This window comes from Scardinius erythrophthalmus, assembly GCF_964197995.2.
Source record: "Scardinius erythrophthalmus genome assembly, chromosome: 10".
Lineage (NCBI taxonomy): Eukaryota > Metazoa > Chordata > Actinopteri > Cypriniformes > Leuciscidae > Scardinius > Scardinius erythrophthalmus.
Genome location: NC_138230.1, coordinates 18,290,097 through 18,305,044, shown reverse-complemented (window position 1 = coordinate 18,305,044; position 14,948 = coordinate 18,290,097). Strand labels below are relative to the sequence as shown.

General features: G+C 37.7%; 1 protein-coding gene across 3 annotated transcripts in view; it reads right to left on the bottom strand.

Moving 5' to 3' along the window:
* The window catches only part of tax1bp1a (Tax1 (human T-cell leukemia virus type I) binding protein 1a), a 35,858-nt gene extending 21,372 nt beyond the window's left edge, over positions 1 to 14,486 (bottom strand). The window contains exons 1-6 of one of the 3 annotated variants that reach the window (XM_081377167.1): positions 14,348 to 14,434; positions 13,825 to 13,942; positions 11,486 to 11,712; positions 8,931 to 9,033; positions 6,744 to 6,934; positions 5,543 to 5,650 (exon numbers count right to left, since the gene is read on the bottom strand). In XM_081377167.1, the coding sequence (XP_081233293.1) occupies positions 5,543 to 5,650; positions 6,744 to 6,934; positions 8,931 to 9,033; positions 11,486 to 11,680 (597 nt within the window). In that variant the 5' untranslated portion in view covers positions 11,681 to 11,712; positions 13,825 to 13,942; positions 14,348 to 14,434. Of the gene's footprint in view, positions 1 to 5,542; positions 5,651 to 6,743; positions 6,935 to 8,930; positions 9,034 to 11,485; positions 11,713 to 13,824; positions 13,943 to 14,347 lie in introns of all 3 variants that reach the window. The other 2 variants (XM_081377168.1, XM_081377169.1) reach the window with 2 other exon arrangements.
* Between the last annotated feature and the right edge of the window lie 462 nt (positions 14,487 to 14,948).

Genomic DNA, 14,948 nt, shown 5'->3' with positions numbered 1-14,948 from the left:
AATGTAAGCTCAAGCATGTTCGCTTGACGTGTGAGAACCAATGAGGTTCATTCTCGTGTTACGCAACATGTTTGAGCTTCCGCAAGAGGTTTGTTTGAGCGTGACAAGTAGATTCGGTTGAGCTTCTTTTCATGTTCGCTGATCAATGTTTATATGTGAATAAAAGCCTAAATTCAATCTGTTCATCATATAAAGCAATCGTGTCTCTTCAAAAAAATGTTACTAAACCGCTTGATTCATAAGCATTAGTTTTATAATCTCTTTGTGAACTTTATGAAGCGTGAAAAAGTGCTAGTTGTGTAGACTGTCAATGGAGGGACAGAAATCTCTCACGATTTCTTTGAAAAGGTCTTCATTTGTGTTCGGAAGATAAACGAATGTCTTACGAGTCGGCGACATGAGGATGAGTAATTAATGACAGAATTTTCATTTTTTGGGGGAACTGTCTCTTTAATAAATAATGAAAGGTACGGGGAGCACCACAATATTTTTTGGTATTAATGGTACTTACATGGTTTTATTTATTTACTTGTTTTCTGCCATCAATAGAGCTATTTTCATGGCAAGAAAAGGGGAAAAATCGGTTAAAAATAGGTAAATAAATAAACAATTAAAAAGGGATAAGAGATCGATAAACTAGATAAATTATTTTATACAACAAAACACCATATTTTTCATTTGTGCATTTAAAATTGTATTTAAATGGCACATGAATATGGTAATCATTTAGTACAAGATACACTACTGTAAATGTTGGAGTAAGTACTGTTTTTAAAAAGAAAATAATACTTTTATTTAGCAAGGTTTCATAACAGTTTTTCTCAATTGTTTACACACAAATACTGGTACTTGAGACACAACGACCACAACATGTAACTCATGCACCAACCCCCTGAACCAATTCTGCTAAACTACAAGCACAATTCCTGCTTTACACTCAAATTGCACTTCTAAAACACACTTTTTTCAAAACACTACACACAATTCTCTGCATTTGGCACAATTTTGAATGGAAGGAACACACTTCCATTCAAATATGCACACTGACTCATCCATCACCATGCTACCCTTGGCCCCTACAACACTGCCCATCTGATCACATTCCTGGACACCCAACACAACACACTCATTCCACCAGATCAGATAGACGGCCCAGAGCAGCTCAGGTACCCGAGCTGCTCTGGTTCGTAACTGGTTCACTGCCCACCCACGCTTTTTAGTTGTTTATCTCCCTCCGTATTCTCCATTCCTCAATTCCTTTTTCTGCCTGGAGATGGAAAGTGTATGACCGAAATCCACAAACGCGTACACCCCTTCTCCGAGCTATGGAAGACGCATGTGGAGATATAGCAGTTGATGCTTTTCATGGCTGGAATCGCCATGCTAGGTGATATTTCCCCCGCTGCTTGGCCAGGGAAAACATTGCTCGTGATGTGGATGAGGTGCTGTGGCCAGACCGAAACAGAAGAGAGGATGCAGCATAGTTGGTTGGGATGTACACTATGTACATTGTTTTTGTGGGAAATATAAAATTGGCTATATTTGTTACAGTGTATTTGTGTGTTCTGAGTATAAAAACATTATTCTCAAATATTTTACAACACACTTATGTATGTACTGTCTGTAGTAAGTGTAACACTGAACAAAAAAAAAAGGCCAACGTCATTATGATGAATGGAGAAGAAGCGTTTTCCATTCATCATAGTGTTTTACATTGAGCACATCAGTGTTCAACTGGTTCTTTTAAATGTCTATTCATATGATGGTTTGTGTGTGTCATTTGTGTCAACAAAATACCATTTTGAGAAGAAATAAAATTGTTTTGAATGTAAAGTTTCATTTTGCAGAAGAATTGAGGGGTTTTGCCCATTTTGTGTGTGTTTTTTGATTTATGTCTAGAGTTCTGAGAATATGAGGCATGCTTTCAGAAAATGTGTGTAAACAATTGAAAAAAACTGTAAATTGATCAGATAAATAAATACATATTTTAAGCAGCACAACTGTTTTCAACATAATGATATTAATAAAAACAATGTACTTGCATTACACCAAATCAGCATATTAGAGTTAAAGGAGAACTCCGGTCAATTTTAACATTGAGCTAATTTTTTTGTAAATTTGGAGTGCTGTCAGTACAGAGAACAACGACAAAAATCGGTGTTGCCTACACCATGTTATCCTGTTTTTAAAATTTGCACCCTGTTGACTTCAATGGGGCAAGTTTTAAACCTGCTTTTAGCCTCTTAACATCCTTGATGTGTCATTACAAGTGCACAGGTCATGTGAGTGATTCCTTCAGAGTGAACACGGTGAATCTGACTGCAGTAGATGTGAAAGATATGAATAAAAATGATGTTATTTCAGTCAGTGCACATACCTGTATTTGCATCCTGTTTTCGGTCGAAGTCCATAGTAATCGATTGTCGAGTTCACACGCATAGGTTTAGTTACTTATGATCTCGTGCGTGAACTCGACAATCGATTACTATGGACTTCGACCGAAAACAGGATGTAAATACAGGTATGTGCGCTGACTGAAATAACATCATTTTCACTCTGAAGGAATCACTCACATGACCTGTGCACTTGTAATGACACATCAAGGATGTTAAGAGGCTAAAAGCAGGTTTAAAACTTGCCACATTGAAGTCAACAGGGTGCAAATTTTAAAAAGAGGATAACACGGTGTAGACAACACAGATTTTTGTCGTTGTTCTCTGTATTGACAGCACTCCAAATTTACAAAAAAATGAGCTCAATGTTAAAATTGACCGGAGTTCTCCTTTAAGTGGGAAGGATCACATGAAACTGAATATTGGAAATTCACCTTGACCATCACAGGAATTAATTACATTTTAAAGCCGAACTCGGCAACTCTAGCGAACTCTAGTCACTTCTTCGCTGATTTTCCCTTTTGTTGTCGCATGTTTTCCCCACGAGCTCCCCCTACAGCTGTGGTGGGGCGTATATTTCACAACACGGTCGCAAAAAACTCACTTGCGGCGGCCTCCTCCCCCTCTCTACCGCTGCTCATGTGCGTTTGTTTTGATCGGAGCAAGCCAGCTGTATTGTGTGGAGCTATGTCTACCGAGGTGGGTAATCTGGTAATACATCATACATGCGTGTGTGTTTATGTCGAATTGCCGTAAAGCAATTTGTGTTTCGTGCTCGTTCTCGTTTTCGCTTCTCACGAGACTTCCAATTTCTATCTTGCCGGGACGGTAGTGAACAAGTTGCAAGGTTGGTTTTCCGCCTGGGAACGCTGGGGGGAGCGGGGAAAGTCACCAATATCACCAGAACAGGTTGTTTAACCATCCAAATGATTTCTAGACAGTTTTATTAAGTTAAAAAAGCTACAAAGTTCTCCTTTAAAGGCGTCATGACATGGATTTTTCTGTTATTTTAATAGGTTCAGGTTCACATTTAATGTTAATAAAGTTTTTTGCACAAAAAACAAACAAACAAATATATATGCAGAAAACCAATCATTATTAACCTTCATTCTGATCCTCTGTCTGAAATGATTTATTTTTAAGGGGTAGCTAATTTAAGGCTTAGTAAACGGCCACAGTTATGATTGGCTAACGTCACTGCATAGGAAACAGTATCAACGTCCACTCACTATTGTACGTGAGTAATTGTTCTGAAAACATAATCCTCAGACGCGATCTGTGGCCCCATAAAATAAACCATCAATTTGCTGGGATTTTTTTGAAGTCTGTAAACGAGCTGTTTAAACTGGACGCGCCAAGCGAACATTCTTTCACTCTTTCATTTGTCCTGTTGTCGACAGACTCAAGGGCGTGGAATGTGTCAAAAACTGGACGCACATCTTTATACTGTATCCAGTGTTGACAGCGTCAGTGATTATAATGAGTTCTATTTGACGTGATGACACACTCACAGCCAGTGTAGGCAAATGTCAGCCGTTAAGCAACTGAATGCCAGTGGGCGGGGCCTATGGTGTGATGATGTACTATTCCCTGATGTCGTATGCAAATGTTTTGCACGTGTGACATCACAGATCCCGCATTATCAAAACAAGCCATTTTCAGAGCTTGATTAAATAAAATGCTTTGTTTATAATAAGGAGGACATTTTAAGCTATAAAACTTGCAGGATGTAGACCTCTAATAGGTCAAAAGATCAAGGCAAATTTGATTTCTCATGTCATGACCCCTTTAAAATATATTGGAAAAGAAAATGTTAAGAATATTTCACAATATGTTCAAAAACATCAATCTTACAGACCCCAAACGGTTGAGCGGTAGTGTATATAGCCTACATTAAAAGTAAAATGACCGTCACATTGCTGTCTTTTGTAAAGGACAGTAAAGACTAATTTACAGGTACAATAAAGAAAACAAGGCTGAGAAAATGCAGATGAAAATTAATGTTTAGTTATTAATGGGAAAAAATAAATATAGCGCTATCAACATTAACCAACAAAATGAAAACGTTTTTTAAAAGACGTTAATGCATTTAACTTGACATTATGACTGTGTCACACACCCTCTCTTCAAACCCCGCCTTCCAAAGGCACATCAGCCAATCGAATGCCTGCAAACCCAAAGACGCAAAATGATTGAGAGTTATAGATTGTTCCTGATAAAAAATAAAAAACGGATGTGTTTTACCACTGTGTTCGTGTCTTCTGGAGCGTCTCACACATGACACTGCATTCTAAGAACGTGGAGCTAGACCGTACGTTTTTTTTCTCTTCCACTACCCGACGTTTCTCTTTTTTTAAAACAAAAATGTGTTCTGTGTGAAAGGCCCCTAAGACAATTGTTTTACTTTTCACAAAGCACTAGGCTGTGAGAGAGAGAGATTGATTGAGAGAGAGAGAGAGAGAGAGATAGAGAGAGAGAGAGAGAGAGAGAGAGAGAGAGAGAGAGAGAGAGAGAGAGAGAGAGAGAGAGAGAGAGAGAGAGAGAGAGAGAGAGAGAGAGAGAGAGAGAGAGAGAGAAAAATCGCGTGACTGGCTGCTGTTGTCCCAGTCTCCCAGTGAATGGGTAGGTCTCCTCCTTTCAGTTGAGTGGTTTTGGTGGACATTTACTCCGGGCTGTGTGTTCACGATTGACGTCATGTCTACCCTCTGTGGTTGACATGGCACCGCCGTGATAACAGTTGCCCAAGTCAGCTTTTCTCTGTCTCTCTCTGTTTCTCAAACTCCCAGTTCTCTTACTCTCAGTAAATCATCCACAGCACCGTCAGAATTGCATATGGATAAATCACATGACTTTACGGGGAAGGTCAGTAATGCACACAGAGACACGCACAGCCATTATCTGATAAGATAAAGTGCTCTGTGGGAGTAAGTTCACCGTCAGTCAAACAGAAAGGCGTTTTACACTTGGAGACAGAAAGTCTTAAAGCACAAATGTGAACATACACACACACAGGAGAGCGCTTTGAAGTGCAGATAACTTGAACTTGTGATCTCTGGTGTGTTATATGCTGCGCAAACACTGTGTGTGTGTAAGCCATCTTTGCTGCTTCATTGGCTGGTCAACATTATATGCGAGTGTGTGTTTAGTACCTGGTTCTGTTGTCTCTGTCGCTCCTGTAGCTGATCTCTCTCCTGCGTGAGGAGGTGTAGTGCTTTCTGAAGCTCTTTGCACTCCTGTTGAACTTCCTCTACACGCTGCTGCTCACAAACACACAGATAATAAGCCAAAAAATAACGGACATAAGATCTGTTCCAAAAACAAATGAGCTGACTTGCAATCTACATAGGCAGCTGCCTTCTAAGACAGCATCTGACTGTAATGGAAGTTGATAGATGACTGATTTGGACACTCAAAGGTGGCAATTTTGGATAATGTTTAAAACTTCCTTTTTGGAAGATAAAAGTTTGATACTATTATAAACATTAAAACTCAGAACACACAAATATTGGCTAAAATCATCCATGTTAATTAATCGGAACTACTTTTTAGGGTGTGTTCACACTTGGCATGTTTGGTTCGTTTAAAACGAACCCTGGTTCGATTGCCCTGTTAGTGCAGATCATTGCAATTCAAGCGGGCCGAGGTGGGCTGAATAGATGGGCCTCGGTCCACTTCCAAACGAACTCTGGTGCGGTTTGAATGAAATATGAACTCAACACGGACCAAAGACATGTAAACGAACCAAAAACAAGAAGATGAGACCCTAAAAAGGACAGAATGCTCAAGCATACCTGCTTTTTCTTGTCATAGTCGTGATGTTGCCATCACAGTTGGATACAGGCATCAGAACCGTGTCTCCTCGCAGCAGATGTTTGTTTGTGTGTGTGACGGAGGGATTCCTGCTACTGTTTTGACTCCTTTACTGGTCAAAATACCATCATATGTAGGCTACACACATACAACAAGCTCATTTATCCCAGCACACAACATGTTGTGGATGTTCAGTAAGTTCCATCGCGAAATATACATAATAAAAGCCGACCAATCGGGTTGTGAACATATCCCTATGCCATTAGGTTCGGTATCTTTAGGTTTGGTGTTAAAATGCCAAAGCTGACCCAGACTAAATGTTTTTTTTTTTTGTTAAAATGAACCAAGCGAACTGAACTACAAGTGTGAACACACTGTTAATCAATGCTTTTTACTACAGAACTAAACAAATGTTTAAATATTTGTGAATTTATTCATTGTCGTCATGAATGTCATTTATTTTTATTCACTTTAATAAGTAACTCACTATGTATTGGAACAGGGCAAAGGTTTGCACTCTTGTGTGTGTGATTTGCATACCTCAAGTAGTCCGCTCTTTGTTGTCACAACCAGTATGTCCGAGTTCCCCTCATCCTCCACTGTCAGTAGCTCCTCCCCTGTGGGCGTAGCTGGGCGGAACTGGAACGGCGTGCTCGCACCTCTGATCTCACCCGTATGTGTGACGTAGCAGAACTGATAAAACTCTCCATCACTACGGGGAACATAATAACCTAGGAAACAGCATGCAGAGTATTTGATTACCCAGTTTTGTCTTTATCGAATGTATTATCTAACTAACAACAAAAAAGCCATTTGAAAACTAAGCGAAACATAAAACACTAAATGCCCCAACAAAACAAAACATCAAAGATTTAATTAGCAACAACTGTCTTACAAAGGTGTGGTACTGTATGTAGTATTGACTGCTAGTGGTTGAAATGGGTACTGCAGTCTTAATTCAAAATATTGGAGAGAGTTCACCCAAAAATGAAAATTCTGTCATTTATTACTCTCTCTCATGTCATTCCAAAGCCGTAAGACTTTCGTTCAACTTCGGAACACAAATGAAGATCTTTTTGATGAAATCTGAGAGCTTTCTGTGACACTTTGAAGCTTCAAAATGTTCATAAAGGATCATAAAACTAATCCATTTGAACGGAGAGGTTTAGTCAAAATTTTCTGAAGAGACCTCATTGGTTCTCGCACGTCAAACGAACATGTTTACCACAACTGATGTATGAGTTGATGAATGTTTATTTGTGAATTAAAGCCTAAATTCAATCTGTTCATCATATAAAGCGATCGTGTCTCATCAGAAAATTTGGACTAAACCACTCAATACATATGGATTAGTTTTACTCTTTATGTTTTATGTATTACTTAGTACTCTTTTTTTACTCTTTATCTCTTTATGAACTTTTTGAAGTGTCAAAGTGTCAGTTGCGTAGCTGTCTATGGAGGGACAGAAAGCTCTCAAATTTCATCAAAAACATCTTCATTTGTGTTCCGAAGATGAACGAAAGTCTTACAGGTTTGGAACGACATGAGGGTGAGTAATTAAAGGGGTGGTTCGGGATTTTTGACATCGGACCTCATTTTTAAGTCAGCCTGGTTGTTATTCATCAGTGGAGACATTTTTTTTTTAAAATTATCCAGTCCTTATATTTGGATAGTTAGCCGATGCTAGGCTAGCGCGAGTCAATGGGTATATGTTAGCCAGCCATTAAAAACCGTTTTACCCACTCCACAGTGCACCAAACGCAAATCAATTATAACACTAGACTATCAATGTATATGTCCGTTGAGAGAATAATGTTAGAAATCAAACATTACCTTTCATCTCAATGATCCCAAAGGAACTAGTTTCTCAGCAGCTGCGGAATTTTACTATGCTCCGGTTAGTAATGCGGCAAAAAGTAAACACACAGTGTGCCTGCGGCAGGTAAATGCCGGTACTCTTGCATCATGTGTGTACCGGCTCACTCGGTTGCCTAGGTAATCAATATCACTCCGCTGCTGCTGTAGACAAAGGCTTATGATTACAGGGAACAAATTATAACTAATGCAATGTGATGAAAGGTAAGTTTGATTTCTAACATTATTCTCTCAACGGACATATACATCGATAGTCTAGTGTTATAATTGATTTGCGTTTGGTGCACTGTGGAGTGGGTAAAACGGTTTTTAATGGCTGGCTAACATATACCTATTGACTCGCGCTAGCCTAGCATCGGCTAACTATCCAAATATAAGGACTGGATAATTTTTTTAAAAAAATGTCTCCACTGATGAATAACAACCAGGCTGACTTAAAAATGAGGTCCGATGTCAAAAATCCCGAACCACCCCTTTAATGACAGAATTTTTGGGTGAACTGTCCCTTTAACACATCGGCCTACTAACATATAACAGGAAAGCTACTTGCAAAACAAAAACAGCAAAGATTCCTTTTGGATGAACTGTGTCTTTATGAAAAGATGAAATCTTTTTCCTTAAAATAACAACAATAATAATAAAATAATCAACCTGGTTTGTGCAAAAAGCAACAACAAAAAACGAACAAATAATATAATAAAATTAATAATAACACCCATTTTCACAGTCCATTCAAATCATGATAGATAAAAGCAAGTTTGACCATCCAATCAATTCTCAAAAAAATATGGAAGTAAAATGTGTTGTATAAGGCATTACATATTGACTTTAGGCGTGTGTGTGAGTGCATACCCTGAAAGATGATGGTACGGTGAACAGTGGATCCCTCAGTGTAGTTTTCAGGCATGGGAGACCAGAGGAACGTATAGTAGTCTCGTGCACTGCTCCAGCCCACCTAACACACACACACACCCACACACACACACACAGAAAACATGAAGTGAGTCAGAACTAAAGCTTCCGTGACCAGACCAATGGAGGCCTTTGAAAACCGTTACAGTAAAACATATAAATCAAAGAGTTTGGCCATAACAATACAAGTGAAACTACATAAACACAGAGACTATATAAAAGTTTAAGGAACACCCAGTCAAAACAGAGATGGAAAGAGAGGGAGAAAAAAGACAGAGGCATTACTTACTATCAAAACATTAAACACAGGCAGTCTCAGCGAGAGATCTAAAGTCCTAATACTTTGTGTCATATCAATTTCATAGGTTATATATATCAATAAGATCAGGGAGGAATGGAAACACTTAGCCTCCCTTCTGCACTTCTTAGCCAGCAGCGAAAGGGGGGCACAGTGTGTGTGTGTGTGTGTGTGTAAGGTTGGAAAAGGAGGCGTAATGGAAAAAAAGACCGGGAAAAAGGTGAAAATTTTACACTTGCTTCAAAGGCGCCTAAAATTGTGTGGTTACTCTAAAAAGTGTGTGTGCATGTGGATTTCATCATTTCTGCTTTTGAAGCAAGTGTAAAATCTTCACCTCCAAAACCACCCATTGTGGGTGCGCAAATGAGTGATTATATGCTTTTATGCTTTTTTAAATGAAATATGATGGAAATGAAGTACAGATTGTAATGCATCATCATAAACATGCCACATACAGTTACATCTTACAGTTACAAACGATACACACACACACACACACACACACACACACACACACAAAGTCAGCAATTTGTCTTCATAATTTTTCACAACTCTACCTGACATTTACTTTGATTACAATTTATCACATCTGTAATCGCTTTTTTTACGGAAAGTATTCTGCTTTCATCTGGCACACAGTCATCTGTGAAGAAATCTCCTATTAATTACAGAGAAGAAAAGAGGAAAGAGAGAGAGAAGGCACCCGAGTGTGTTTCAAACAAGCCATGCTTGTACATACAGGACCGATAAATGATAAATTAAATAATAAGAGGGCTGACGTAACTATAAATCAAGTGCATAAGAACATGTTCGGCATGTGCACGACAACTTAATTATATAGTACCTGTCTGAGTGTGTGTGTGTGTGTGTCTGCGCACAAACCTATATGTATGTGTATATGCATGATTACACAGCATTTTTGAGAATTGCTTAAAGGTAGCCTATTTTTTAACGTGCCTCAACATCCTCCTTGATAAAGAATACTATGTACGTTCAGCCTGAAATATTAAAGAACAGAGATTTCCATTTTTTTAAAACCACTGAACACTTTATAAAACATGCACATGGAAATTACAAGCACAAATGAAAAAGCTGCAGCTTTCTATAACTATACAAATAAAAAGATCAAATACAATTATTTAGATATAATAATAACATATATTATAAAAAATGCACTATTAAATGAGATGAAACGAGTTTCAATCATTTTAGCTAATTAAAACCTGCACACAGAAAATGTAAGTAATTTTTAAACTGTTATGCAATTCACCGCTGTCTGTTCAGAGCAGTGCCTTCTGGATACCACCAGAGGGAGCCTGTTGTTCACTAAGCACAAAGCTCAGGTTAAGGTGTGTATTAAATGTGTGTGTGTGTGCCTGAGAATAATTCCCTCATTGATTATTTGAATATGAGTCCATAGATATTGTCCGAATTTATCCATCCATTTATTATGGTCTATAATAAGTCTAACTTCTATTAACTAAATATGATTTATACATGGGTAATACCTTTTATTTCACTAGATACAAATATGACAAAAGAAAATACTAAAGAAAAGGCATAAGGAAGGATTCAATTGTCAAACGGCAACAGCATCCAGCACAACAGCACATGCACGCAAACAAACACACACACACACACACACACACACACACACACACACACACACACACACACACACACACACACACACACACACACACACACACACACACACACACACACACACACACACACACACACACACACACACACACACACACACACACACACACACACACACACACACACACACACACACACACACATATTCACACCGCAACCCTTTTCCCTCATAAACTAACCATCAAAAACGAGTGATATTGAGTGGATTAAACATCTTTTTTCCAATCCACATTTTCCCCTGCAGCCCACCACTCTAAATGCTGTCTGGAAAGATCTGGTTGATTTGAAGTGCTTTTAATACGAGTCATAAACTGTCATTGTATCTTAACAAGATGTAAAGTTTCCGTGCACTCATTTCCTCTTGATTGAGTGCGAGATTAAATTTCAACATAAAAGGAAGAGCGAGAGAATAAATCGGATGGAAGGATATCGTTTTCTAACGAAAAGCATTCCTGTGTTATGAAAACCTGAATGTTGTAGGCCATGCACAGACCTCATCTGTGGACTTGGATGAAATAATATATACACTAACCTTAAAGATGCCAACCCAGTCTTTGGGATGTGGGGTGATGAAAGAGGTGAGTGTGTAATGACATTCAAGCGCTGCCTGTGGGAGGAAGCTTTTCCCAACATTCTGGAAGATGACATGGGCGAAGTTAGATGTCTCCATGACAACACTTCCTCCTCCACCTGCAGATACTCCCGTATTACAGGCTGACGACATCATGAGTGCTCAAGGAAAGCCTGTGATTGGTCTATCTGAAACAAGAAGGAATAAAACTCACAAAGAAATAATGAAGATTGCGATTTTCTCTTTCATAATATAAGGGATAATGTTCAGTCAGATGGTCATTATTGCGAAATAAACCCCAACTGGGACCTGTATCACCTTGAAGGAGTTTTTTTTTATTATCATTCCACATTATTACTTATCTATTCACCAAATAAATAACAAAATGGACTTGAAATATTGATTTGATTTGAAATTAATTATTAGTGCTGTCAAATCGATTAATTGATTAATTGCATCTAACATAAAAGTTTGTGAATGCACAGTATTGTGCAAAAGTCGTTTGGCACGTTATTATTTTCATAAAAAAAGTTTTTAAGACAGTTATTTATGTATTTATTATATAAATAATTGATATATTATATATTTCCTGTCAGTAGGCCAAACATTCCTTTTGCCATTAATTGTAATAATCCAGTGATAGTTTTGTATGCACAAGGAGTCCGAAAACATCCATTATGCTCCACATGGAGATCTGATCTCACCATCATCGAGTCTGGGATTACATGAAGAAACAGAAAACTGTAGCAATGTCTCCAAGACGCTTGAAGAAACCGACCTATATATATATATAGGCTATATATATGTGTGTGTGTGTGTGTGTGTTTGTAAATGTATATTTGTATATATATACAGTGCTATGCATAAGTTTAGACACCCATACTAAAGTTGACTAAAAAGAGGAATAAAAAATCATCTTTTGGAAACTGAACTTAATGCCTTAATTTAAAAAATTAGGAAAAATCCAACCTTTAAGGACACCAATTTTCTTTGTGAATGAATAACGTATCGTAAATAAATAAATGTTCTTCCTTAAAATACAGGGTGCGTAAGGTTGGACACCCCTATGTTAAATTCCCATAGAGGCAGGCAGATTTTTATTTTTAAAGGCCAGTTACTTCATGGAGCCAGGATACTATGCATCCTGATAAAGTTCCCTTGGCCTTTGGAATTAAAATAGCCCAACATCATCACATAGCCTTCACCATACCTAGAGACTGGCATGGTTTTATTTCAGTTAGCCTAATAGCTGGTTTGATTTGCATTGAGAGATGATCTTATGGAAAGTACCCCATGCCAATCTCTAGGTATGGTGAAGGCTATGTGATGATGTGCACTGTAAAAAGTGAACAGTTGGATCAACTTAAAAAAAAGAAATTAAGTTTTCGCAACTTAAATTATCACATTTTTCACGATAAAACGTGATAATTTAAGTTGAGAAAACTTGATTTCTTTAGGTGTTACCAATTGAAGTAATTTTTTTAAGTTGATCCAACTGTTCACTTTTTACAGTGTGGGGCTATTTTAATTCCAAAGGCCAAGGGAACTTTATCAGGATGCATAGTATCCTGGATCCATGAAGTAACTGGCCTTTAAAAATAAAAATCTGCCTGCCTCTATGGGAATTTAACATAGGGGTGTCCAAACTTATGCACCCTGTATTTTAAGGAAGAACATTTATTTATTTACGATACATTATTCATTCACAAAGAAAATTGGTGTCCTTAAAGGTTGGATTTTTCCAATTTTTTTAAATTAAGGCATTAAGTTCAATTTGCAAAAGATGATTTTTTATTCCTCTTTTTAGTCAACTTTAGCATGGGTGTCTAAACTTATGCATAGCACTGTATGTATATATATATATATATTTTTTTTTTTTTTTTGCAAACTTTTATGTTAGATGCACTTAACCAAGATTAATCGATTTGACAGCATTTGAAATGATCTTATCTTACTTGTAGAGACCATGGAAAAACCCATAACACAGGCACAGCTATGTAGAAAACATTGGTTTAAAAGAAACGTTGCCCTGAAATTTTCAATCAAGAATCAGAATCAAGTATTACATAAAGCTTACATAACATCTCTCCTGATTCATTTTAATTCCCGAGATGTTCACATAAGTTTCTATTTAGTTCATGATGTTACCGTGAAAGTTTAGTGATGTTATAGGCTAGAGGAGTTTTTATTGAAAATTGCATGATGGTGTGTTTAAGCCATACACAAATTGCAATAAACTATATATCATTCTACTGAATAAAAATGTTATTAGATGCTTAAGTATTTCCTAGCTGACATACATTTGGTTTACGCCTAAGAGCAGCTGCATTAGGAAGACCTGGATGGGGCGATGCCGAGAAGGCCTGTGTAGATGCCAGTGCTGCTGATGCTGCTGCAATCACTGTTCAGGCCTTTCACCTCAATGACAGCGAGAATGAATGAATATAGAAAATGATATACGCGCACTGAACTCATTACACGTAACATTCATTCTAGGTCTTACTAAAACATGACATTCTTAAACCAAAAGCCACTTTCTAGATACATTTCACTTGCATCATGTTGCTAACTACCAAGTCACTGCGGGTTTTAATGACAGTTAGAAGTATACTAGATGATACAGCATTTCTTCTATATATCATTCGACATAATCACTGCCGGTGTCCTTAAAGGATGAGCTGATAAAATGAGTTTTAATCACTGCACTGCAATCCCACCCCTAAATACATCGAGATGGGCCCATAGACTGTAAAAAATGGATGGGCCGCATGCAATTCCATCATATATTTCCAAGATTATCGCTATATGTAAAGTCCGTTATACCTGTAATCCATGTTTACTTGAAGATCTGTAACTCTTGTTGGTTAGATTGCAAGACAACGCAGATTAAGCGAGTCTCTGTCATGTAGCTGAACCGGGTGTCAACATGTTTTGGGAATCTAGAAACGTCATTGCTACTTCCGGTCGGTTGCGCCCTGTGATTGGTTTATTTACCCTTGTCACAGAAATTCGCTGTTTACTATTGGTTAGTGAATAACCCCAACAAAATAGGGATGGGACTGGGAGGTCCGACTCTTTCCAGCAAATTCGGTTCTTTCGGACTGGAACCGGTTAAAAAAAACTCGGTTCACTTCAAATTTTCTGTCTAGTATTAGCTTACTGATTTCGTTCGATTCGTAAACAAATCCTTTCAATCCGACTCGTTAACGAATCGGGCATTGCTTCACCAAAACATACGTGGGAATTATGGAAAAATGCCAATCATTACCCAATTTGGAATAGGAAATAGTCATTATGCAACCTTTGATCATTTAATATATTTAGTGTGAAATTATATTTGGAAGTTAAAACTTATACATGTACGGCTGTGTGTATCAAAAGTGCATAGTTTAATATAGATAGTTTTTTAGTACGTATAAAGTAT